The following is a 24,286-nucleotide window of genomic DNA, read 5'->3' as shown; positions in this document are numbered from 1 at the left end:
GCCACATTTGCTTATGCACCCATTTGTCTTCAGCGATCATATCTTGGAGTCTTTCTAATACCAGCTCTTCCACTTTCATCTTGAATTTGAGCTCCAGTCGCCTGAAATACTGGTTCCCTAAACTGTTCTCTCTTTCAAAGTTTCTGTCTAATCTTTTTTTTTCCCCTTAAATCCTGGAATCCCTCACTCCCTTCTTTATCAGATGGATTCCTATTAACTTTTAAGATTTAGCTCAGAGTTACTTTTCCAGGGAGTCACCCCTCACTGCCATATTTGGGTCAGGTGATCCTCCTATGTACTCCACAACCCTTTTTACACACCCCGGTCCCACAGAGGTGGCTCTGTGCTGTCATTGTTGACGTCTGTCTCAGTACATGGCTCTCTCTTCTATGGGCTCATTGAGGGACCATAGCCACAGAGCCTGAAACAATCTGCTACACAGCGGAGTGAACCAAAAAGCAAACTCACTGCCACTGAGTCAATTCTGGCTCATCGCAACTCCCTAGGACAGAGTATAACGGTCCCTATGGGTCCCACGGGCCTGTAGGTATTTCTGGGAGCAGAACGTGCCATCTGTCTTCTGCAGAGCGTAGTAAACATCTATTGAAGGAAAAATAAGGGACCCACTAACTGCGTCAGTGTCCAGTTACAAGAATAGGATCCGTGATAGAAGCAAGAAGCTAGAATGAGATTTAAAAGCAAGGTTTGTCACTCATCTTTCGGACAAAACAAAAAAGCTTCTGGGGCTAAAGGATAGTTGACTTCATATCCATTTGATGAGCCCACAGTTGAATGATTTCAAAGAAACAGATGAGTGTTAATAGCTCATATGCATTCCTTTTGTCTACCCACACTTAAAGGTAACCATGACTCCAACCCAAACCAAACACACTGCCAGTGATGGGACTCACAAGGACCCTTTTCGAACATGGCAGAACTGCCTCTGTGGCTTTCCAAGACTATAACTCTTTAGACTCTGGCAGATTGAATCCAAAAGTACTCTGGGTATTGAACACATGGACTAAGCATTGACAGGGCCACTTTCTCCGCTTACATCATGAGAACCTACAGGATGTCTAGCCGTAGACATTGAAGGACTGAAAGGGAGAAAAGAGCTGAGCTTTTCTGTCTGCCCCTCATTACACACACACACAGAGTAGAACTAGGACCAAGGGGTAGAATTTATGGAGAGATCAAATTCAACTCAATATTAGAAAGAAATTCGTTGGTGGCAAAACTGTCCAAAGAGAGAATTGACTGCTTGATCAGAGAGTAAGTTGCTCAACAGTTGAATGAGAAGTTATCAAGGCCACTGTAGAGGAATTCATATATATGGTGGATGTAGAAGTATACTTTAGTTGACCTCTTGTGTCCCTTCGATCTTAAAATTTTATCTTCTAGCAAGTGATAAAAGTAACTGTTTCCAATGTGGAATGGTGTATGGGAATATACCCAGGTGTGTGTGTGTGTGTGTGTGTCCCTCAGGTGATTTTTCTATATATGTATTTGTATGTGCTGCAAATATATCTACATACATAGTAGAGCATACTGAGGGCAAATACATAAAAACATCTTTCTCAGAGCCAAACACCTTGAGGGACTGAGTTTGACTGGACTTGAGGGCTTAGGGCCATAGTCTGAGGGCGATAGTCAGGTTAGTTGGCATCATATAGTCCATAAAGACACTGTTCTACACCCTACGTTGGTGATTACAGATTGGGGGCTTAGAAGCTTGCAAGAGGTCGCTAAGATGCAACCATTGCTCCCCTTGCCCCGGGCAAAGAAAGGGGAAGAAAACCAGCCAACCAAAACCAAACTCACTGCCACCGAGCCGATACCGACTCATAACAACCCTGAAGAACGGGGTAAGAGTGTCCCGGGTGAATTTCTGAGATGGTACTCTTTATGGGAGTAGAAAGCCCTGTCTTTCTCCCAAGGAGTGGCTGGTGGTTTTGAACTGCTGACCTTGCAGTTAGCAGCCCAACTCATAAACTGTGCCACCAGGGCTCAAGAAAACAATTAATCCAAAGAACGAATAGACCACATGACGAGCAGCCTCTAAGACCCTGAGACCAGAAGAAGCAGATCGGACCCGCTCTCACTGCCAACCGCTCTGATGGGGCCACAGTAGAAGTTCCGGGACAGAGTAGGAGCAAAATGTAGGCGCAAATTCAAAATTGTAGAAAAAGACAAGGCTAATAAAGACTTGTAGAACCCCTGAGGCTGTGGCTCTTAGGTGCCCTTAGATACCCTTTGATCCTGGAACTGGACCCCCACCCCCAACCCCATTACCTTTTGGTCACACAACAGGCCTATAAAGCGAATGATAACAGTTGGGAGGAACCTACCCCTGAGAACAACCCACCATCTGAGACCCAAAGGGCTACCTTTTCCCCCCAAACCAAGTCCAGAAGGCAGGAAAGAAGAGAAGCTGCCAGTGAAGCACCCAGGGAGGCAGTGGGGAGAGCGCCGTCACATTGAGTGGGTTGCAGCTCATGTCACAAAGCAACAGGGGTACACAGTGGGAAGCGCAAGTGCTCTGCACACTTTCACCCAAGTGGAAAAAAAAGAAACGCTCATCATTCTTTTTGAAGTAACGGTTTCCATTCTTTTCATTTAGAGAGCACGCTCAAAATGAATTCAACCAGTCAAGCCCAGGAGGTCTCCATCAGCTCCAACGTGGACATAGCATGCAGCATCCTGGCCCGGTCGGAAGGAAATCTTCCATTATCGGTCATTTGGTACTTCGCTCCCAACTCTGCGAATCCAGCCCAGCTGAAGATCTTGGAGATGGACCAAAACGATGTCATACAATATGGGGGTGAATTTCTTACCCCGAGGAGAAAGCAAAAATTTCACATGGAGAAAGTTTCCCAGGCCCTGTTTCAGCTGCACATTCTGAATGCGGACCATGAGGATCTGGGCAGTTACCACTGTGCCGTGGACGAATGGCTCTTGCTGACCAACGGCACCTGGCACAGACTTGGAGAAAAGAAGTCGGGGCCAACAGAATTGAAAATCAAGCCCACAGGTAAATCGCACGAAAGTGTCTGTGTGCGCGCGCGCATGCGCTACACCTTTCGGTAAGATTGCCATCATTCTTGGAGCAGTGTTTCTAAGGAGTGATTGTGTGGCGGTAACGATATGACCAGGAATCATCGGAAGAGTATCTACCTGAACAATGTGTGCAGGACCTGGTAGCCCACCAGAGAAGAGGGGGTCACTTGTAGTCAGTCAATCCTAGGTTTTGGGGAGCTGGGATGGAGCAAGGTCCCTTTCATTGGTTTGCTTATCAGCCTGGCAGCCTGCTCTCTGCAGCTACCCGGGGTGTCGCATCTCCAGATCTCTATAATAACAAGCCGTGTCATTCCAGTGGGGCTCTCCTGTAATTTGGCAGAGAAAGAGTAATACGAAGCATATTCCTCCCACTGTGAACAGAAACTGTACAACTCTATAGGGATGTGTAGAGAAATTGCTTTTCAACATTTGGCTGCCTAAACATAAGGCAAATAAGAGTAGTTAACTGTTGGAATGGCTTACTTAGGGACTCTCCTCTTCCTCAGGAGATCTCTAAAAATGTAATAGCAGTTCCATCCATTTGCGTTGGCCTAAGAGTGCTGCTGTCTAAATGTGGACAGGGTTCCTCGGGCCTCTCAGCGTTAGCTAGGTCACCTCCACTGTTGATTAAAATCAATGACTGTCCTGGAGAAAGTTCAGGAACTGGCCAAGCTCCAACAGCTCCAACAATGCCAATAAGCTGGTCTGGGTTTGGTACTTAAAATTCCATTTTCAATGTAACGTCCGAAAACAAGATTATAATTGAACATCACTGTACCTTCAAAGTCAACCTCACTGCCATCCAGTTGATTCTGACTCATAGTGACCCTGTAGGACACAGTAGAGCTGCCCCATAGAGTGCCTGAGGCTTTATGAAATTGATGGCCAAGTCTTTCTCCCGTAGAGTGGCTGGTGGGTTCTGACCTTTCAGCCTTTAACCAATTGACACAAGGGTTTTATTATGGATTAGGCACTGGGAATACAAAGAGATGCACAACAACATTTCTTGCCCTTGGGGGCTCACAGGTCTATTGGGAGCAGCCAGTACAAAACACGTAGCTCACAATGATGCTCTGGTTCTCGTCCTTCTCTGGGTGCCCCTCTTTCTTTCATCACTAAATATTGGTGCTCTTCTGGGACAAATGCTGGGTCTGTTTTCCTTTTTGTTCTCTGCTTTCCCTAGGACTTCTTTTTTGTCTGTTTTTAAGATGGATATTTTAAAAAAATCATTTTACTGGGGGCTCTTACAGCTCTTATAACAATCCATCTATCCATTGTGTCAAGCATATTTGTACATATGTTGCCATCACCCTTTTCAAAACATTTTCCTTCTGCTTGAGCCCTTGGTATCAATTCCTCATTTTTTCCCTCCATCCCCCACCCTCCCTCTCTCATGAACCCTTGATACTTTATAAATTATTATTATGTCATATCTTACACCATCTGCTGTTTCCCTTCACCGACGTTTCTGGTGTTCGTCCCCCTTTGGGGGCAGGATGGGGGGCGGTTAATACATTGGTCATTGTGATTGGTTTCCTCTTTCATCCCCCACCTTTCCCCTTACCCTCCTAGTATTGCTACTCTGATTATCAGTCCTGAGGGATTTATCTGTCCTGGATTCCCTGTATTGTGAACTCTTATCTGTACCTGTGTACATGCTCTGGTCTAGCCAGATTTGTAAGGTAGAATTGGGGTCATGACAGTCAGGGGGAGGAAGCATTAAAGAAATAGAGGAAAGTTGTATGTTTCATCAGTGCTGTACTGCACCCTGACTGGCTCATCCCTTCCTTGTGACCCATCTGTATGTCCAATTGTCTACAGATAGGCTTTGGGTCTCCACTTCCCCCCTCCCCCCCTCATTTGCATTGATATAATTGTTTGTTCTGGGTATCCCTAGGACTTATTAAACACTGCCCCAGTTTCCGCTACCTCCTTCAAGATGATGACTCCAAGTCTTTATGTTGAACCCCAGTCCTCTGAGCAACCAGACCTTTACACTCAACTGCTTACTGCCCATTTCCATTTGGATGCCTCACCGCTCCTCAAACCCAACATGTGTTCCAAATTGCATGTGTCCTCTCTGCCATACCCGAAGACCCGGCCCAACTGCCCCACTCCATCTGTATGACTGACTGGGCGCTTCCCTAATTGTCTGAGCCAAAATCTTGGCCTTGTGTACCTGCCCTTTTAAAGGGGCGGCCATTCTTAGCTCAAACCATTGCCTCCCATGAAGACCCTGATGCAGTGCTGTCAGATAGCAAGGGATACCTAGAGTCTATTTTGCTGCTAACTTCCAACTTGAGAACATTCACACACCAAAAACTCAAATCCTTTAAAAATGCCGAGTGGGTCGTGCTGAAAGATCAAAGGAAATCACATCACTGGTTTACATGAGCATCTCTTGAGATGGCTGTTGCTTTATATACGTATCCACACTTAAGAGGGGAAAGAGTTGTGTGTGGACTGGGTTTCACTCTGGCTCAGGAATGAGTTGAAGAAGAGGTCCCGAAAGAGAAACAGAGAAGAACTGACCATCATAGGAAGGAAATTTCTCTGACGTCCAAAGAAGAGAGAATTTCACGAATAAAATGGATGGCAGTGGTGAAATCCACAGAGAGGACATACATACGTGGAGGTGGGGGGGCAGTCCCTTGGGGTGAGAAATTAGTGGGAAATGATGCTGAAGAATACGGAGGGGTTTGAACGCTCTACTGTCAGGAAGTAGAAAGTAATTTGATGTGAGGAAACCGAGTGGATTATCCTATCGACTAATATTTTACCATGCTTTACTAGGAACTTGTTGCCAGCGAATTGATTCCACCAGCATAGTGGTCATGCACTGACCAGCGAGCCCCAAGGTTAGCAATTCAAAACCAGTAGCCAAGAGGCTCCCCAGAAGAACCATGAAGCTTTCTACTCCAGCCAAGAGTCACTCTCAAAAACCCAATGAGGCAGTTCCGCCTTTTCCTATAGCCTTGCCGTGAGTCAGAATCGACTCAGTGCCATTGAGCTTGGGTTTGTTTGTTTGTTTTTAGTTTATTATGAAGGAAAGGAGAGAGTAAAGATGGGAACTAAAGGAGAATGCAGGATTAGAGAAAGTTGCACTTTTAAACTTAGACTAATCAATGTGTTTGTAAAGGAGTTGAAAAAAAATCAAATACTTGGATTTCTATAATTTATTTATAGCTACTCTGGCCTTTCTTCCAAGTTCTCACCTGCTGATTAGCATGGAAACAACCACAAAAAAAGTAAATGTCAAAATCTGTTTTTAAATTTGTCTGATCCAATAACCAAATATTTCCTGTAGATGCTATTCAAACACTTGGATAAAAAATATCCATCCCCCAGGTAGCCTCCTTTCTTTCTGCATTGATGCGGAGATACTAACTGGGCGTATTAAAGGAAGCTAATAGGCTAAGAATGAGGGACAGAGCTAGAGTAAGCAACTTCAGGGAAGGCTAGAAGTTTTGAGTAGTCCCTTGGAAAGTAGCAGAGGGTATTGACCAGAGAGAAGTAAAAAAAACAAACAAACAGAACAGAGGACCTAGCTAACTCTAAGTTGTTTTCCATGAGAGGGTTTGTGTTAGTCTGGGTAGACTAGAGAATCGAACTCATGGACACTTCATATGTGTATAGAAAGAGCTTTATATACAAGAGCAATTGTATACTGAGAAAACATCCCAGCCCAGTCCAGATCAAGTCCATAAGTCTGATATTAGCCCATATATCCGTTGCTAGTCCATAAATTCCTCTTTAGACTCACGCAGCCATGCAATGATGGTGACCTCAGGAAGATCACAGGCCAGTGGGTGGTAAGTCTTGTGGATCCGTTGGTGGTGTAAGCATCTCAGCGCTGGCAGGGGTCTCTCCTAGGCTCCTCCAGCTCCAGGTGTCTTGTCAGTGGGAAAACGAAGCAGTGAGTCAGTGTGTATCTGCCCCCCAAGTGGCGCCTCCAAATGAGGTCATCAAGCTGCGACCTGATTGACAGGCTAGACTCCACCCCTTCCCAAGTTGACAGGAGATGATGTAACTGCCACAGGACTCCACAGTGAAAAGGGAGGATTAGAGAAGAGGAGTGACTGGTTCGCAGAGAATTTGGGGGACAAGTATGAATGAAAAAAAGGCACAGGATCAAGGAAAGGTGTGAAAGATGAATGATTGGATGTCTAAGAATGAAAAATGGGATCTCTTCAAGGATCACTAGTAGATTTTCTAGCGGAGAAATCCCATCTGAAAGGCTAGGTTCTTCTCTAACTTAGTGCCATCTTATTTCCTAGGAAGTGAAGTACGTGTCTTCAAAGAGAACTGGACAGAAAACGCCATAGAGCACTCGGACGTGGCCCTCCACTGCCAGCTGGAGAGTTCAGGCAGCCTGCCCTCCCTGTTCTCAGTCACGTGGTACTGGAGCAGCGGAAGTTCCAGGAGTCAGATGCTGGTGAGCCTGCAGCACGACGGCTTGCTGGAGTACGGAGAGGAGGGCTTGGCCAAGGACCTGCACTGTTACCGCTCATCCCCTAAAGATTTTGTCCTGAAGCTGCATCGGGTGGAACTGAGAGATGCCGGAAGGTACTGGTGCAGGGTGTCAGAATGGCAGTTACATGGAAAGCCAAGCAAGTGGGTCAACCAAGCGTCAGACGAGTCATGGCACGTGGTGCTGACGGTGCTGCCTTCAGGTAATTAAGGGCTCGGGATCTCAGGAGAATCTTTAGCTCTGCGATTCAGCTTTCCCTCTTAGCAATGTTCTGCTCCTTTTGCAGGCTGAAAACAATGCAAAGACTATCTAAAGACGATGACTTTGCCATTGCCCTCAATAGTAACTCATATGAACACTGCGTGAGGTTTCAGTAGTATGATCTAAATGTCGAGGCCCTCTGGTGTTCTCCTTCCCTCTCCCTCTACAGAAGAAACCCATCAACCCTAGATCCTTTCAAATGGCCAGGTAATGTGTGGAGTGGACATCCTTATCCCTTGGCTGACCCTCCAACCTCAAAATCTACCTAAGGTGGGAGTTCAAAGGAGGCCTAAAGACGTTGCCCAGCCTACTTTATATTTGTATCTGATTAAGCTAAATCAACGACATCTAAGTGCTCCTTGAGTCTAAATTCTTGTTTAACGAGTAAGTGCCAAGCTCCTCGTTTCTCTATGTGCCCCAGACCTCCTAGGATTTTTGCTGCTAGTGCTCATTGGCCGGCCTTCTTTCATGGCACCTGAAAGGCACCAGAGAAGGACAAGGTTGTTGTGAGGTGCCATCACGTTGGCTGACCCACACTGACCCTCATGCCCAGCAGAATGAAACATTGCCCGGCCCTGCACAACCTCACAACTGTTCCTCTGCCTGAGCCCACTGTTGCAGACCCTCTGTTAATCCACCTTGTTGCGGGCCTTCCTCTTTTTCGATGACCCGCTACTTTACCAAGCACGGTGGTCTCGGCGGCCTACTTTGGAGGAAGTAGCCACTGAAAACATGATTTCCACATAGGACTTGGTCATGGGCTCCCATCAAGACCTTGGCGGAAGGGTGACCTTTCTCTATGTGCAAGCCTGATACGATTCAATGCCGTGCACGGCTTCAGTCGGGGCATGGTACAGGAGGCTGGGAAGGAGGAGAAGGTACCTTCTGGCCTTGCATTGTGCCTGACACGTAGGAGGCATCGGTTAAGTGTTTGTTAGAGAAAGCAAACGCTGTTCCCGGCAGACCAGCTAACTCTTCCCTGGTGATGAGTTAGCAGATGTCACCGCCAGATTATTTTCTTGGCCACTGCTTGCTGGTAGAGTTTAAGGCAGCGGTTTTCAAACTGTAGGTCGTGACCCCTTTGGGGGTCGAACCACCCTTTCATGGGGTCGCCTGATTCATAACAGTAGCAAAATGACAGTTATGAAGTAGCAACAAAAATAATTTTATGGTTGGGGGTCACCACCACGTAAGGAATTGTATGAAAGGGTCGCGACATTAGGAAGGTTGAGAACCACTGGTTTAAGGAGAAGGTGAGCGATACATGACACATTCACACTAACTGTGACAAAGAGCCACTGGAAGTTCTGAGGGAACAAAAAAGTAAATAACAGAGTCTACACCAAAGAGCTCAGAGAGTGGCAGGAGAAGTCAAGTCCAGTGTAATGGGGTGTTGGTGACGCGCACCAGGGAGGATAAATGGAGATGGTCGATGAAGGTAACCATTTGAAATTGATGGCACCTTCCCAGCTCTGAGAACAGTTTCATCTCAGCCCCAGCAAGTCTTTGAGAGTAGAAGTCCAAGCTGTCTGATTCAATCCGTACGGATCATTGTCTTTTTCCCAGGCCCCATTTTCAGCCTTCCTCTGTGTCCAGGCAGGTTGTTTTTTCTTATCAGACTTTCTTCTATTCCACCAATAACAGGAAGTTCCACACCCTGTGCACATTCCACACTCGTTTTCCCACTGGAATCTCTAGGCTCTGTGGAATTAACAGTTTTTGCAGTAGAATAAATGGATAATAACTATAAAAAGGATATATCCTGTGACTAAAAAGCACATCTCCTTTTTCAGTCAGATGGGCTATTTTACAGTATATGTATCTATTAATCCTTGTGGAATCCATGTAAACGCTTACACAGTCTCTGAAAGATGAACTCTGGCAAAGACATTTTGAAAATGGAGTGGTCTTTGTAGTATTCTGAACTGAAGAAGTTCCAGTACCCTTTAATTTGACCTGAGCTGAGAAAGGGATTTTTGTTTTGAGTGTAACTAAAGTTAGGAAAGTCTGTCACATCTGGATTCTTCTTCCACTCCGCTGTTCCTTTCTGGTAGCTTATGAGACGATGTGGAATGAAGAAGAATCCCAGGGTGTGAAGTCTAGGTTGAAATCGTACCCCCTTGCAGTTCTTGTTAGATTCTGTCAAGTTGGCTGTGACTCAGAGTAACTCTATGTACAACAAAGCAAAACACTGCCTGGTCTTGTGCCAACTCACAATTGTTGCTTTTTGAGCCCACTGTTGCAGCCATAGCTTTCATATGCATATAAAGCAACTGAAAATACCATGGCTTGGATCAGGCGCACCTTAGTCCTGGGAGCATCATTATTGTCTTTTAACATTATCAAGAAAATTTTTGAAGAAGAGTTGCCCAATGGCCAATGTCCTTTGATTGCTTGACTGCTCCTTCTATGAGTATTGATTGTGGATCCAAGTTAAATGAAACCTTGGACAACTTCCATCTTTTCTCCATTTATCATGATGTTGTTTATCGGTCCATTTGTCAGGATTTCTTTCTGGATGTGGAGCTGCAGTCCACGCTGAGGGCTGGACGCTTAGATACTCATCAGTAAATGCTCCAAGTCCTCTTTGCCTTCAGCAAGCAAGGTTGTGCCATCTGCAATCAGAAGCTGTTGATGAGCCTTCCTCCAACCCCAAGGCCTCATGCTTCATCCAATCCAATTTCTTCTGAATACAGATTGACTCAGTATGGTGGAGGGGACTATCTTCACACACGTCTCTTGACTTCAAGCCATGCAGTAGCCTCTTACTCTGTTTTAGCAACTGCCTCTTGGTCTAGGTACAGGTTCTGCATGAGCATATTTAAGGGTTCTGGAATCCCCATTCTTCACAGTGTTATCCATAATTAGTTATTATGTACACCTTGGAATTGTAAAGATTGGGAGCATTTGAATAATCAGTAAAATATAAGTAAACATCTCTATGGTACTTTGTCCTGTCAGTCAAACATCATGTGATGTCAGCTATGATAGGCCTCCTTCTCTTCTGAATCTGGCTTGAATCTCTGGCCCTTTCCTGTTGATGTGCTGTCGCAAATGTTTGTTAATTCTCTTCAGCATCATTTTACTTTCAGATGATAGTAGTGATCTTGTTTGATAATGTACACATGTTGTTGGATCACTTTTCTTTGGAATGGGCACGAATATGGATCTGTTCCCTTTGGTTGGCAAGGTAACTGTCTTCCCAATTTCTCAGCACAGACATATGAGCACTTCCAGCATTGTATCCAGTTGTTGAGACATCTCGATTGGTATGTTGTCAATTCCTGGACCTTTATTTTGTGCTAATGCCTTCAATTATTTAACCTCTGTAAGCCTCAGCTTTTTTCATAAAGTGGGAATCATAACACAATAGCATATAATATATCTAGCAGAATATAGTTCTCGGCACATTTAATTGTGCAACAAATGTTAATGACTTTTTTCTCCCTTTATCTCTATTCATGCTACACATGCTCAGAGTTACATATATCTATCTTGGTAGCAAATATTTTGATTTATCCAATAAATAACTATTTGGGTTCTGAGGAATACAAAATTGGGGATGCAGAGTCTGTTCCCTAAGAGTTCAGAGCCTGGCGGGAGAAGCATCTCCAATGGATACGTGCCATGAAATAATAATTCCCAGGATGCCACTGGAGCAAAAAGGCAGGGCCAGGTGGGACGGAGTTCTGGGAGGGGTCCCCAGACTCTGGGGTTTGTAAAAATTAAGAAGCATATTTTAGAAAAAGGAAATGGGATGAAGGACAATAGCCAGAGGGGACGTTTCTTGCTCTATTCGAGGATCCTCTGCAGTCGGGAATAACAGAAACATGGTCTGTATCGTACAATAACAAGAGGAGAGCCTAGTGAGATGAGGAGGCTGTCTGTGTGCAAAACTATAAGGAAGGTGAACCTCAGCATGAGAGTTATTGGGTGGCATAAAACAAAGCAGGTGTGTGACATCACCACATTTGCATTTTAGAGAGCTGCCGCTGAGAGCAGAATTACAGGTGAACTGAAGAGAAGACAGACCTGGATCACTGAGAACTGGGTGAAATTGATGGTAGGAAGCCAGCTGAGACAGTAGAACAGCACCATAAGGGCTGAGAAAAGGACGCGATCTTAAAAAGAAAACTTATGCTATCAAGTAGATCCTAATTTATAGCGACTCCGTAGGACAGCGTAAAGTGGTCCCACAGCATTTCCACATCTGTCAGCTTTACAAAAACAGATGGCCACACCTTCCTCCCATGAGGTCAACTAAAAGCCACACTCACTGCCATCAGTCGATGCCTCCCCATAGAGACACTACAGGACAGGGGTAGAACTGACCCTCTGGGGATCCGAAACTGTAACTGTTTATGGGAGTAGAAAGTCCGGTCTTTCTCCTGTGGAGCGGCTGATGGTTTCAAACTGCTGACCCTGCAGATCACAGCTCAACTCGTAACCACCATGCCACCAGAAATCCTTTCTCCCATGGGGCAGCTGGCGGTTTCAATCCATCAACCTTTTGGTTAGCAACTGAGCACTTAACCACTGCACCACTAGAATTCTTGCAAGGAGAACAGGCACTAGGTGTGTGCTACAAGATTTAGAGTCGGAGGAGATGAATGTGGAGAGCGAATACACAGAGAGGATCAAGGATGACTATCTAGATTCTGGCTTAAGTGGGTATTCGGGTCATTATCAAGCAAGAGGGCAATTAGTTGAATTTGGCATCAATTAGCCAGGAAGTTGAGTTTGGTATGCCTGTGGGTTATCCCTGGGTATCTTTCCAATAGACACATGGACTTCCAAAAAGTGTCTGCCCCAGAGTTGTAGATGAGGAGTCATCAATGCGTGGCCGAGAATCCAAAATGAATACCCATCTGGGAAATGTAGGTCCAGGAGGTCAGAGGCTGAAGGCTGGACTCTGAGATAAGCAGCTCTGTTTCAGAGGAGTGGTGAGAGGCATCCTTGGACTTCCTCGGACGTCAAAAGCATGTAGGAGACCCAAACTCAGCATCAGCCCACACCTCAGACATGCTTCCACCTACAACTTCCTTTACCAGGCGCTCCTCCCAGCGGACCCAGCCCCTCTCCTGTGGGCGTGATCCTCAGTTGCAATGGGCAAACAGAACCCAGAGACCGTGCTCATGACTGTGGGAGAGCTAACAGGCTTCAGGATACCATTCTTCAGTCAGGACAGCTTCTGGTCAGCTGTGCCTACAAGCATACTTCTCTCGGCCTCTCAGCCACATGGCCCCGTGGCCTCTGGGCAATGTTACAAAGCTCTTTGAGCTCTGCGGATAAATGCCCCCAAAGCACTCTACGTGCCAATAGGCCTCGGCCTGAATGTGCTCTGCTCTAGTTGGCAAACGTAGCTCCCCAGACAAGTGCCTGAGCAGCGCCCTACTCCACAAGCAAGCCTCCCGCTCAAAGGCACTTCGCTTTTTTGCTCAGTGGGCTGGGAATCTCAATGCTCTATCTTGTGCTCTTGGCTTTTCTGCTACTGCTTCTCTGTCACTTCTCTGCCAACCTGGTGTCACGACCCCATGTCCCCTGGATGATGTTAAACATCGTGTAAGTATCTCAGGACCCAAAGGATGCAGCCCACTCCTGGCTCAGTTTCTGAGTTAACTCCCTTTAAACCTAGCAGGATGACAAAGTGGATCAATCTGCATGCTAGGGTGTCAGACAATTTACTTGCATGGTCACACTCCACAAGAGTGCCATGCGCATATCTTATTTACATTATTAGCAAGCTATCCAATCCCTTTGGTGGGCACCAACACCTTACGTTTGTCCTTCCCAGACACTTGGTGATAGTTACAAAGACTGTCCAGAAGAGCAAAATCAAGTAATTCAATGTGCTTTGAGTGGACAAGAGGTGCCTCGAAAGTAGACGGCAAGAAGTGGCTGAGTGGTAGCCAGGGAACAAGGATTTGATGACATTGTGGAAATCAGGCAGAGAGGGTATCTATGGGAAAGAGAGAGCCAAGGACTCAGTTGTTGCAATGAAGTCAAATAAAACAAGAATGTGAATCCATTGCTTGGCAATGCAGGGCAATCACAGGCAATGTAGTGAGAGAAGTCATACTGCTGTGGGGTAAGGAGCGAGAAAGCGAGTGTCTCAAATACAGACTGCTCTTTCAGGAGTAAAGGGAAAGAGAGATGGCAAGAAGTATCAATGCAGGTGATTCTGTTTTGTTTGGGTTTCAGGATGGTAGGGACTAGAGCACATTGGCATCCTAGAGATAGAAAGAGCCACTGGAGAGGAAGAAGATAAAGTGTTGAAGAAAACACATATAACTGATAGTCTAACATCTTCTACGAATGTGCTAGCCCTTACCAGAATGCATGCCATCTTTGCTTGCTTAATGTCTTATCAATCCATCACCCATCAACTGAACAGCCACTTCCTCGGTGACGTACTTATTTTGCTTAATCATCACATCTTCAGTAACCTGCTTGACACCTGTTGCCACTGCCGCTCGAGACACCCTAGGAAGGCCAAGACTATGAGTGTCGAGATCCCAGCACTAGCACAGTGCCTGGCACACGGAAAACTCCAGACTCCCTGCCATCAAGTAGACTCTGAGTCATAGCAATCCTAGGGAACAGAGTACAACGGGGCCTGTGGATTTCCGAGGCTGTAAATCTTGTGGGACCAGCTGGTGGGTTTGAACTGCTAACCTTGTGGTTAACAGCCCAGTTCCTAACCCACTAGACCTCCAGGAGTCCTCTGGCCCATAGAAGATAGTAAAATATTTATTGAATGTATAATTACACTCCTGATAAGTAACAATTCTATATGTTAACAAAAGGCAAAGCAAGTAAAATATGTTATCAATTCTCACTTCTCAAGTGGTCTTCCACCATGTCTATTTGGCTTTCTCAGGTGGGGGGGGGGGGTTTGAGATTATGTAGTACCACTGAGGAGTGCAGGTGGTTTATGGGAAGGCCAAAAAAAGCTAGGAGGCCAGTCACTAAGCCAGGGCAGTGCCTACAGCTGCCTGGGTCCTTTGACTTCACTCCCAGGTCCCAGACATTACCAGCTGAGCTCTCCTAATTCTCTATGAGTAATTATAGGCCCGGATTATTAGTGATGGTATAGTTCTTAGTTATAGTAGTGTGATATTCATTACTACTTCCCAACGTTTACTTGGGTATGGATATACTTAGAAAATGGGTCTCCAAAGAAGAGGTGATGTTTTCTGAAGTTCTGGTGAGACAATATGCTTTATCAATGTTTCCCTTAAACAAGACCTGGTGCCTGACACTCAACAAATGCCTGATGGAAGGATGAGCAACAAGTCTTCGATTGGAGTGAAAGAGGAGGAGTCAGAGGTCCACTCTTCTGGGGTGCACTTAGACCAGACTGCCTGACTGCTCTCATCCATTGGCCGGAGACTATGTGGCTGCCTGCACATGGCATAGGTCCACTGCCCAAGCTGTTCATTCGTTGGGGGCTGGTGGGGAATTGTAGCCCTCTGAAGATCCTGTCTCTCCCTTCTCCTGAAGTCTGTTTCTTATGGCTGTTTCTAAGGTACTAGCAAAACAGAGGGCTCCTCGTGATGCGTTTGGTGGTAGGCGTACGCCAGTGATAAACCAACCCTCGTGATAAAGTGTTCTCATTACATTTTTGGCTCTGTTTTGTAGGCCTTGTACTTGAGCACTGGGCACTTAGATTGAATCAAAATGCCAAGCCCTAATGGTTTTGCATGTCATTGATTCGAATCCAGCGACGGGTGAGAGGCAGATGGTGGGGGCGGGGGACTATGGGATCCCGAGCAAACACTGCCCTCCCAAGAGGGGTCATTTGGAAGCACTGGAGCTGACAGTTTGTGAGTTGTTGGCCAATCAGCTTGGTGAAGCGTGCCTGCTGCCATCCTTGGACGGCAGGGCGCTCTACTGCAGCGCAGACGCCTCCTCATTGAGACCTTCCTGCTCTCTGGCAGGCCCTTCACGGGGAAGGTGAGCATCTCAGGGGCAGAAATGCCAAGCACTAGATTTTGTCCCCACTGTCTATGTGCCCACCCCATCGCCCCATCATCTCACCAGCATCCTAGCAACTGGGTGCCATAGACTTTTCCTTCATAGTCTTCTGCCTCCTGTGATGAGACATGACACCAAAGCCGCGTCCTCGCTTGACTGATCATTTAGCTGCCTGAATGACATCCAGGCTTGGGGACAGAGCAGTAGGAAATGTAGCAGCTTGGTCTGTGGTCAAGCTTGTGACCCCCCTGTGAGAGGAATCAACAGGCTTTGACCCTGTTCTCTCTAGGAGAAGGTTGCCTAAGATTTTTCTAGCTTTTTCAGCAGCATTTTGGCTAATATTTATTGCTTGCTGACTCAGCAGATGCACTGGCCCTATGTTAAGTGCTTTATTATGCATTAGCTCATCGCATCTCTAGAAATTATTTTCCTCCCCCATTTTGTTAGGGAGAAAACTAAGGACTGCAGAGAATAAGTAATTGGTCCAATGCCAATGCTAGCAAGTGGAGGAGCCAGGGTTTGAACCCAGCCCTCTGAGCTGCAGTAGGTGCTCACTCATTACTTTTTTGCAAACGTAACCCCAAGGCCAGCGTTCTTAATCATTACTCTTTATGGATCCATCCTCTTTCAGAATGATAGTGTGCAGTAGTATGAACATATTATGATGTGTTGAGATACTAACCCAAAAATTGGAAGCCTGACTCCACCCAGAGACACATGAAAGAAATGTCTGGTGATTTCCTTCAGAGAAATCCATCTACTCCCTGAAGCCCACAGTTCTACACTGATACACACACGGTCACCATGGCTGGAAAGTGAATAAGACATGGGGAAAGTACGGCAGTCTAGCAAAGCTATTTGGGGAAAGACATAGGTAGGATGTGAAAATGGAATAATGCAGAATTCAGAAATCCGGCATTTTCATTATTCACCGTTTCAAAAACAAAAGCCTACTTTAGGAAGGAGAATACTAATGAGACAGAGAAGGTCCAGACAACACCCCCCAGCAGCTCTTTGCCAGCCCCTCTCAGGGCTGCCAGCCTAATGCTGGGTGATGCTCCTTATTTTGTTTAGCACAGTGGCAGCCACCCCTGGGTTCCAAGATGTGAAATTCATTCCTGCAGCACGTCCATTCCTCCATCTCCAATGGAGGCCCCACAGGCAAAAGTGCTACACAAAATAAAAAGCACAGAAGACCCAGACCCTCCCCTCACGGAGCTCAGGAACGCAGAATTTGCATCAGAATGCCCAAAGTGGAATTGTAGTTTGTGGCAGGAGCTTGGTTGTATGTAACACAATGCCCTGTAACACCTCTTGCATCTTGGAGAGTCTTTAATCTCATAATTCCTATAGTTTACCTTTGACCTGGGGTGCGGGTGGGGTGAGGGGACCTTATGCCATTCATTACAATTTTCCAAGGAAAGGATGCTACCATTAGCATGAGGAGCCCTGATGATGTAGTGGTTACACGTGGAGCTACTAATCTCAAGGTTCTCGGGTTGAAACCACCCACAGATCCACGGGAGAAAGAGGAGGCTTTCTACCCCTGCAGAGTTCCAGTCTGGGCAACCCACAGGGTAGTTCTATCCTGTCTGAGACGTCTAGTCAGCATCGACTCCATGGCAGTGAGGTTGTTGTTTGAGTTTTAGCATCAGCAAGCCCTGGGGTGGTGCAAATGGTTAGTTTACTTGGCTGATAAACAAAAGCCTGGAGGTTCAAGTCCACCCAGAGGGACCTCCAATGAAAGGCCCGGTGATTGGCTTCCCCCAAAAGCAGCCTTTGACAACTCCGTGGAGCATAGTTCTACATGACTTGCAATCAACTTGATAGCAACTTATTTAAGTGATACAAGTAGTTAAATGTTCCATTGCTGACCACAAGGTGGGAGGTTCGAGTCCACCCATTGATGGTTCAGAAGAAAGGCCTGGACATCTAGTTTGGAAAAGTGAGCCATTCAATAAGGCCCTGTGGGGAGCGAATTACAATGAATGAGATGAAACAAAGCATGTATGAATCATTTCATGTAAAATTGATCTCTTTAAACCTCCACCAAATCCACAATAAGAAGTTTTAATAAGACAACGAAAACCCTACTGAGCACAATTCTCCAAGAGGTTGCTATGAGGTGGAACTGAGTTGATATTAACTGATTTTTAATATTCCTATGATGTTCTCAGAACAACTTTGATTGTAACTCTTATGCCGTCAGTAACCGTAGTTGGAAGCCTTCACGGAATCTTTGGTGTCCCTTTGTGAGCTTGTCTTTTTACCTCAAGAGATTTCCTGGAGCCTGTGGTGTGGGCGTCCCCCACCCCCTCGCTCGCCTGGCTGTGTGGGCGGGAACCACATCCCGGCTGCTTCCGCGTGTCTGTCTGCTGCTGGCGCATCCCAGCGGGCTGCAGCTGCTGGCAGAGCCTACGCTTCAGCAGCCTTTATATAGCATCTTCTGCCCCCGTGGCTGCAGCCAAGCCACTTTAATTCAGATCAGCAAAAGCGAGGGAGCACATGTGCTAGGCACCGGAGGGATTAGAGAAGCAAAGGACACCAGCAGATTTCAGCAAGGGTCTGTAACGAAACAGAGGCAATGGCCCCACGGAAGGAAGGAAGAAGGAGATCTAAAGAAAGGGCGGGGAGAGAAGGAAGTGGGACAGAAGAACTGGGTGAAGGTGGAGAACCTTGGGGAGGAAGTATGAGCGGAGTTAGCCCCCCAAAGCCCCAGGTGCTTCCGATGGCAATGACAGTCAGAACAACAAAGGAAAAAAGTGAAAGAAGGGAGGAGGCCTGGGGGCTGCTCCCTTTGGAGAGGTGGGCTTGGGTCAGGATGGGAAAGTGCCCCACTTTAGGTGCAATTACAAGACCGGTGCAGTGAGTCTTTGGGGTGTTTTTTATTTCCCTCTTCCTGTCTTTTTTCTCCCGCTCTCTCTTCCTTTTTAGAAACAGCAGTGGGAATAACTCAGTTAAAAATTCAGGACCCGCAACACGGCTGAGAATGAGGGCTGAATTATAGATATCTTTTTTCTGAGGAAAGAAGATCAAAGGAGAGGGTTTACTTATTTATTTGGTTTGTTTTACTTTGCTTTGTTTTTCTTCCTGGCTGTTAGGGTTAAGTAGGTCACTGGAACCTCCAGTGGATGGAAATTGCTGGGCACAGGAGGAAGGACGTTCGTTCGCAGAGCCCGGTTGCTGGTGCAAATAAGCTCTTTTGCTCCAAACACTAGTTCCTTGGCTCCCTTCCTATGATGTAAGGAGCTGACAGCTGTTTGACCCCACCCATCCCCTCTTTTCGGCTTCTTATTATTTAATAAGCAGACGTTTGCTCGTAGCGCTCCATGTCGGAAGGTTGATCTCGGCATGAACTCCTCTGGTCTCTTCTCTTTCTCCTTTGTCTTTGCAGAGCCCACCTTTCCGTCCAGGATCTGCTCGTCGCCGTCCTTACTCTACTTCCTGGTCATCTGTCCCCTCCTGCTGCTGGCCCTGCTGCTCGCCTCCCTCCTCTGCTTGCACTGGAAGACCAAGAGGCTGGCGACGCTGCGGTTCGAGGCGAGTCAAGAAAAAGCGCTCTGGGTGGGCATGAAGAGGGTGGGAGACAAGACCTCCTGCAAGAGTGAAGAAGATGAGGAGGAGGAAGGCAACTGAATTCTCGGAGAAAGCCCAGGCCTGAGGGAAAGAGGGTGGACTTCTGGATGGGAGCAAGCCGGGGTGACGGGGTCGCCCGCGTTCTTGTTCTTTCCTTTGCGGCTTTGGGCACGTGACTAAGAGGCAGCGGGAGCATTGGTGGAGCACTTGGGAGCACCAGACCCTGTTCGCCATGTCTTGGTATAGGATCTCATCCAAGTCACTGCGAGGCTGAATCAGCTCAAGGGCAGTGGGTTTGATTTGGGGAGTGACCCCTCATCTCATGAGCTATCTACTAACAGTATCTCGTTGTCCTTGGCCACCTCTCCCAGACATCCCACATGCCTCCTCTGCAGGAGGCAAGGTCCCTCCCTCACATAGTGATGTGCAGATTAGAGGGGACCTTATAGGCGAAGTCCTGGGAGGGCTCCCCTCTTCTCCTCCCTCGTCTCTGTTTCTCTGAAACCCTCGGGCGGACCAGTCCCATAAGCCCTAGATAATCTACTAGACAACAGGCGTAGGAAAGGACACGGTGCAAGCCAGGCAAAAGGAATCGGGTGTATGTTCCCATTTCCATCCATTCGGCTTCCCCAACAAGATGCATCTTCCAGGAAGGCAGGACTCCATTGTCTCCCTCTGTCCCACTTAAAATTGAACTTGGCATAGTAGGTGCTTAATCAACATGGTCTCTTTGACAAAAGTATTAAAAAAACAAACAAACACTTTGTAGCTTGAGTTTTTTTCCCCCCTTCTGTAAGACTAAGTTGGTGCTGAAGGAACCCTTTATTTCTTTTACACCACAATGTTCTAGCTGCTCACCCCCAAAGACCCCACCTATCCTCTTGTTCCCCCAACCCAAGGGTGCCTGTGATTGCTGTCTTACCACTACCAATTGCCCTGGGGTCGGTCTCTCAGAGGGAGCTCTGCTCCAGAGCACTCTCTGGCTGACTTTTTCAGAAGTAACTCCACCAGGCCTTTCTTCTAAGACATCTTTGGCTGGACCCTAACTTCCAACGTTTCAGTTAGCGACCTAGTGTGTTAGCAGTTTGAAACATCCAGGGACTTGCCCTGGTTCTTAGCCAGTGAGTTATTGCCTGCGCCCTGCCCACCCTGGGCTGTAGAAAGGGGTGTTGTGGTTGTTCCAGCAGGGCTAGGAGTGCCAGGGCAGTCGGCTTCCTCAGCAGCACCTAGTCTCAGCTGGGAGAGACCCACAGAGGCATTATCATCAGGGCGAAACTCCTTACCACTCTCCCCAGGGGACCACTGCTGTCTCCTCTAGGCCTTGGGGCGCCTCAGCTTTGTTTCAAAAGCTGCTCAGGCCCTGTGGAAGCCAAAATTGGAAATCAATCCATGTCACCTAACAGACCTGAGGAAACACATCTATTTATTGTCTATGTGACCAAAGGGGTTGCTTTAACATTCGGTAATTTGCATTTCCAAGGAGAGCAATTTATTTTTAATTATTTTATCAGGCACACACATCCTCTCCAAACATAATTAGTTCCTTTGCAAGGGGATTATTGGTGGCTATAAGAACTCCCACCGTAGACCTACTGGATCCTTAAATTCATCTCCCTTTATTGCCGCCTTTGAAGTCCTCCAAATGACTTCACTTTCTTAATTTGTAGAATAGAGATAATCCCATCCCCCCACTGTGTGTGTGTGTGTGTGTGTGTGTGTGTGTGTGTGACGGTTTGGGGGATTGAACAAGATGATGAGAAAACTTTAAGATTGTGTGAAACTCATTGTTGTTGTTAGCTGCCAACGAGTCGATTCCAACCCATGACAACCCCTCTGTAGAGGCTAGAACTGTGTTCAAGAGGGTTCTGATACCTGTGACTGTTCATAAGAGATTGCCCGGCCTTGCTTCCAAGGCACTTCAGAAGCAAGGCACTTGCACCACCAGCTTTGCAATGAGGAGAGGGAGCTACTCCTAGAGGTAGCGACTATATTCACACGGGGTGAGTGCAGAAATGCGCAGTGTAAGAGTCTTCTGTGCTTAGTATTTAGTAGCCTGATTTTCTATGGATGTGCATAGAGATAAGAATGAACATCTACATGTGACCTCCTCCCTGGGGGACGGACACCAGAAAAGTGGGTGAAGGGAGATGTTGGACAGTGTAAGATATGACAAAATATTAATTTATAAATTATCAAGGGTTCATAAGGGAGGGGGACCGGGGAGGGAGGGGGGAACATGAGGACCTGATGCCAGGGGCTTAAGTGGAGAGCAAATGTTTTGAGAATGATGAGGGCAATGAATGTACAAATGTGCTTTACGGAATTGATGTATGAATGGATTGTGATAAGAGTTGTATGAGCCCTTAATAAAATGATAAAAAGAAGAATGAACATCCTGTCACTATCTCAACTGCCTTATCTGTTTGATGCCTGCCTTTACAATATAATGTACTTGTTAGAAACGTGATGTTTCTTCCATGCCCCTCTGCATCCGAGACTCCTTCTGAACCAACTCTGACTGCCAAATAAAGACATTTTCACCAGAAGCATAATTTCTTATTGAACCATTTGCTGAGATGAAAGACCACATTGGCTAAAGACAGTGACTAATAAGCTCATCTGCTGTAAATAATGAGTATATAGAAATCCCACCTTATTACTCCCTTAAGGGCATGCTCGCAGTGGGAGAGGGTTGAGAGAGTGGATGTTCCAGATTTAAGTTGCCTTTTTCAATAATGTGATCCTCAGATGAGCTAATCTCATCGCCGTCCCTTCCCACTCTCCTGCACCCCAGCTGCACCAATTACTTGCTGACTTGCAATCGTCCCCCTGATTTGGTGCCTTGCATTTTAGACTATCTGTTCGGTTTCTCTTTCTGTGGGCCTGCCCACCCCCGTGGAATTGACTTGAATATTTGTTTATTGCTGAGTGTCCCACATAAAACACTTACTAGAGGAAAACCATCCTCGCTGCTCTTTAATTTGTGTGTGCATAACAGGGCGGTGTTCATGCAGAGAGATTTGGGGTGCGAGCCAAAAGTCCCAGCTCACTGCCTGCCCCCATGCCTTGCCCTTTGGTACTAACTCTAAGAGGCTGAGCTCTCCTAGTCAAGTCTTGGGTCCTGTCATCTGAGACCATCTTCTCTTGGGGGTTCTTCTCTGTGGCTCCGTGTGCTTGTGCATCATGCACTTGGGAGAAAGCTTTCTGTGAAGCCTTCCCTAAATCATTGTTGTAAAATGAAACCTTATGACCTTGCCTCTTTCTGTACAAAATAAGGACTTCTTGGTAGTAAGTGTGGAGAGCCACCAGCCAATAGAGCACAGACATGCTATAGGATTAGCCATTATTGCTCTTGAATGGCATGTATGCATCTCTGTAGTGAGTCTACTGTTATAAAAAAAATAACAGTAGTATTTCTTTGGGTTCAATAACAATGAAAACTAGGGATCATGAATTCTGATCTCTAACATAAATATACAGTCCAGGCAGGGAAATAAGAGCAAATCAGTCTCAGGGACAGTCCTTGGAGAGTGATGAGAACCAGGGTTCCTGGACCATGTGTGTCTATGCAATGAAACCCAAAGTCAGTATTGAAGGCACTGTGTAAAAGAATGAAACCATGTTGGTGGTGGGATTCTTGCCTTTGTAATCCCTGCATCAACTCTAAAAGCCACCAACAGATAGCAACATTGCCACCAAAACAGCACCTCAAGGTGATTTCTACCTCAAGGCCATAAAGCTTTTCATTTATGTCTTCCTCTAGTAGCTTAATTGTTTTACCATTCAAAAATGGGTCTACCATGCATCTCAAAATAGTGTTTGTGTGTGTGTGTGTGTGTGTGTGTGCAAAACATGATGTAGAGGTCAACTTCCATTTTTTCCCATACGATTATTGAACTGCTGCAGCATTATTTATTAAAAAGCATCCCTTCCCTGCTGCACTGGCATCTCTAACATAAATTAGGTGAATGTACGTGCTTTCATGAAAATCTAAGATATATGTGTCTATCCCCCATTGAGCTCAGTAAGACACTAAATCACAACCTTGTGGGATTTATTACAAGATTCCAAGATTGGTTTGGCATTTGAAATTCTGTCTCTGTAATTCACTATATTAATAGAATAAAGAAGAAAAAATACTTGATCATCTCAACAGACACAGAAAAAACCTCTAATAATATTTGATATTTATTCTGGTAAGATGTCTCAGTAAACTAGTAATAGAGGGAAACTTTCTAAATTTAATGAAGGTTATCATACTGAATGATGTAATATTGAATATCTCACCGAATTTAGGAATAAAATGAAGATGCCAACTGTTGCTCTGTCTGGTGGGTATTGTATGGCTGTCCAGGGTATGAGATAAGACAAGGGGAAAGATTGCAACAGAAGCTAAGCTCTTTTATTTGCAGATGGCCTGCTTACATTTCTAGAAAATTCTGAAGTATTTACAAGCAAATGGATGACTAAATACAAGACAGATCCATATACAAAACTCATTTATGTTTTTATATGTTAAAAGGAAACAATTAGAACACTACATTGGGAATGTATTTGTAATTGCAAAAAAATATCGAATGCCTCGCACTAAATTTAACAAAAAGTAGCACAAGAACTCTACATGGAAAGCTATGAGACATTGCTGAGTTAAATTAAAGCACTATCTAAATGAAGACAAATTCTGTTGTCTTGAATTAAAAAGCTCCATTTTCACTGCCATTGAGTCGACTCGGACTCACAGAAACCCTACAGGACAAAGTAGAACAGGCCCCGTGGGCTTCAGAGGCTGTTACTATTTACAGAAGTAGAAAGCCTCATCTTTCTCCTGAGGAGCAGCTGGTGGTTTCAAACTGCTGGCCCTGCAGTTAGTAGTCCAACTTGTAACCCACTACTCCACCTGGACTTCCTCCAAATCAATCTATAGGTTTAATGCACTGGCTACTA

The 24,286-nt window shown here is 46.0% G+C and overlaps 1 protein-coding gene across 2 annotated transcripts in view; it reads left to right on the top strand.

Moving 5' to 3' along the window:
• The window catches only part of CD101 (CD101 molecule), a 46,469-nt gene extending 26,352 nt beyond the window's left edge, over nt 1-20,117 (top strand). For both annotated transcript variants that reach the window (XM_004714865.2, XM_004714864.2), the window contains exons 7-9: nt 2,621-3,031; nt 7,335-7,730; nt 19,161-20,117. In XM_004714865.2, coding sequence (XP_004714922.1) covers nt 2,621-3,031; nt 7,335-7,730; nt 19,161-19,402 — 1,049 coding nt within the window. In that variant the 3' untranslated portion in view covers nt 19,403-20,117. The remainder of the gene's footprint in view (nt 1-2,620; nt 3,032-7,334; nt 7,731-19,160) is intronic.
• Nucleotides 20,118-24,286: the final 4,169 nt, after the last annotated feature.

The sequence above is a fragment of the Echinops telfairi genome, unplaced genomic scaffold, assembly GCF_000313985.2.
Source record: "Echinops telfairi isolate 266 unplaced genomic scaffold, ASM31398v2 ScPeMD7_7466;HRSCAF=8504, whole genome shotgun sequence".
NCBI lineage: Eukaryota > Metazoa > Chordata > Mammalia > Afrosoricida > Tenrecidae > Echinops > Echinops telfairi.
The sequence above is the reverse complement of the archived record's forward strand: the minus strand, read 5'-3'. Positions and strand labels throughout refer to the sequence as shown.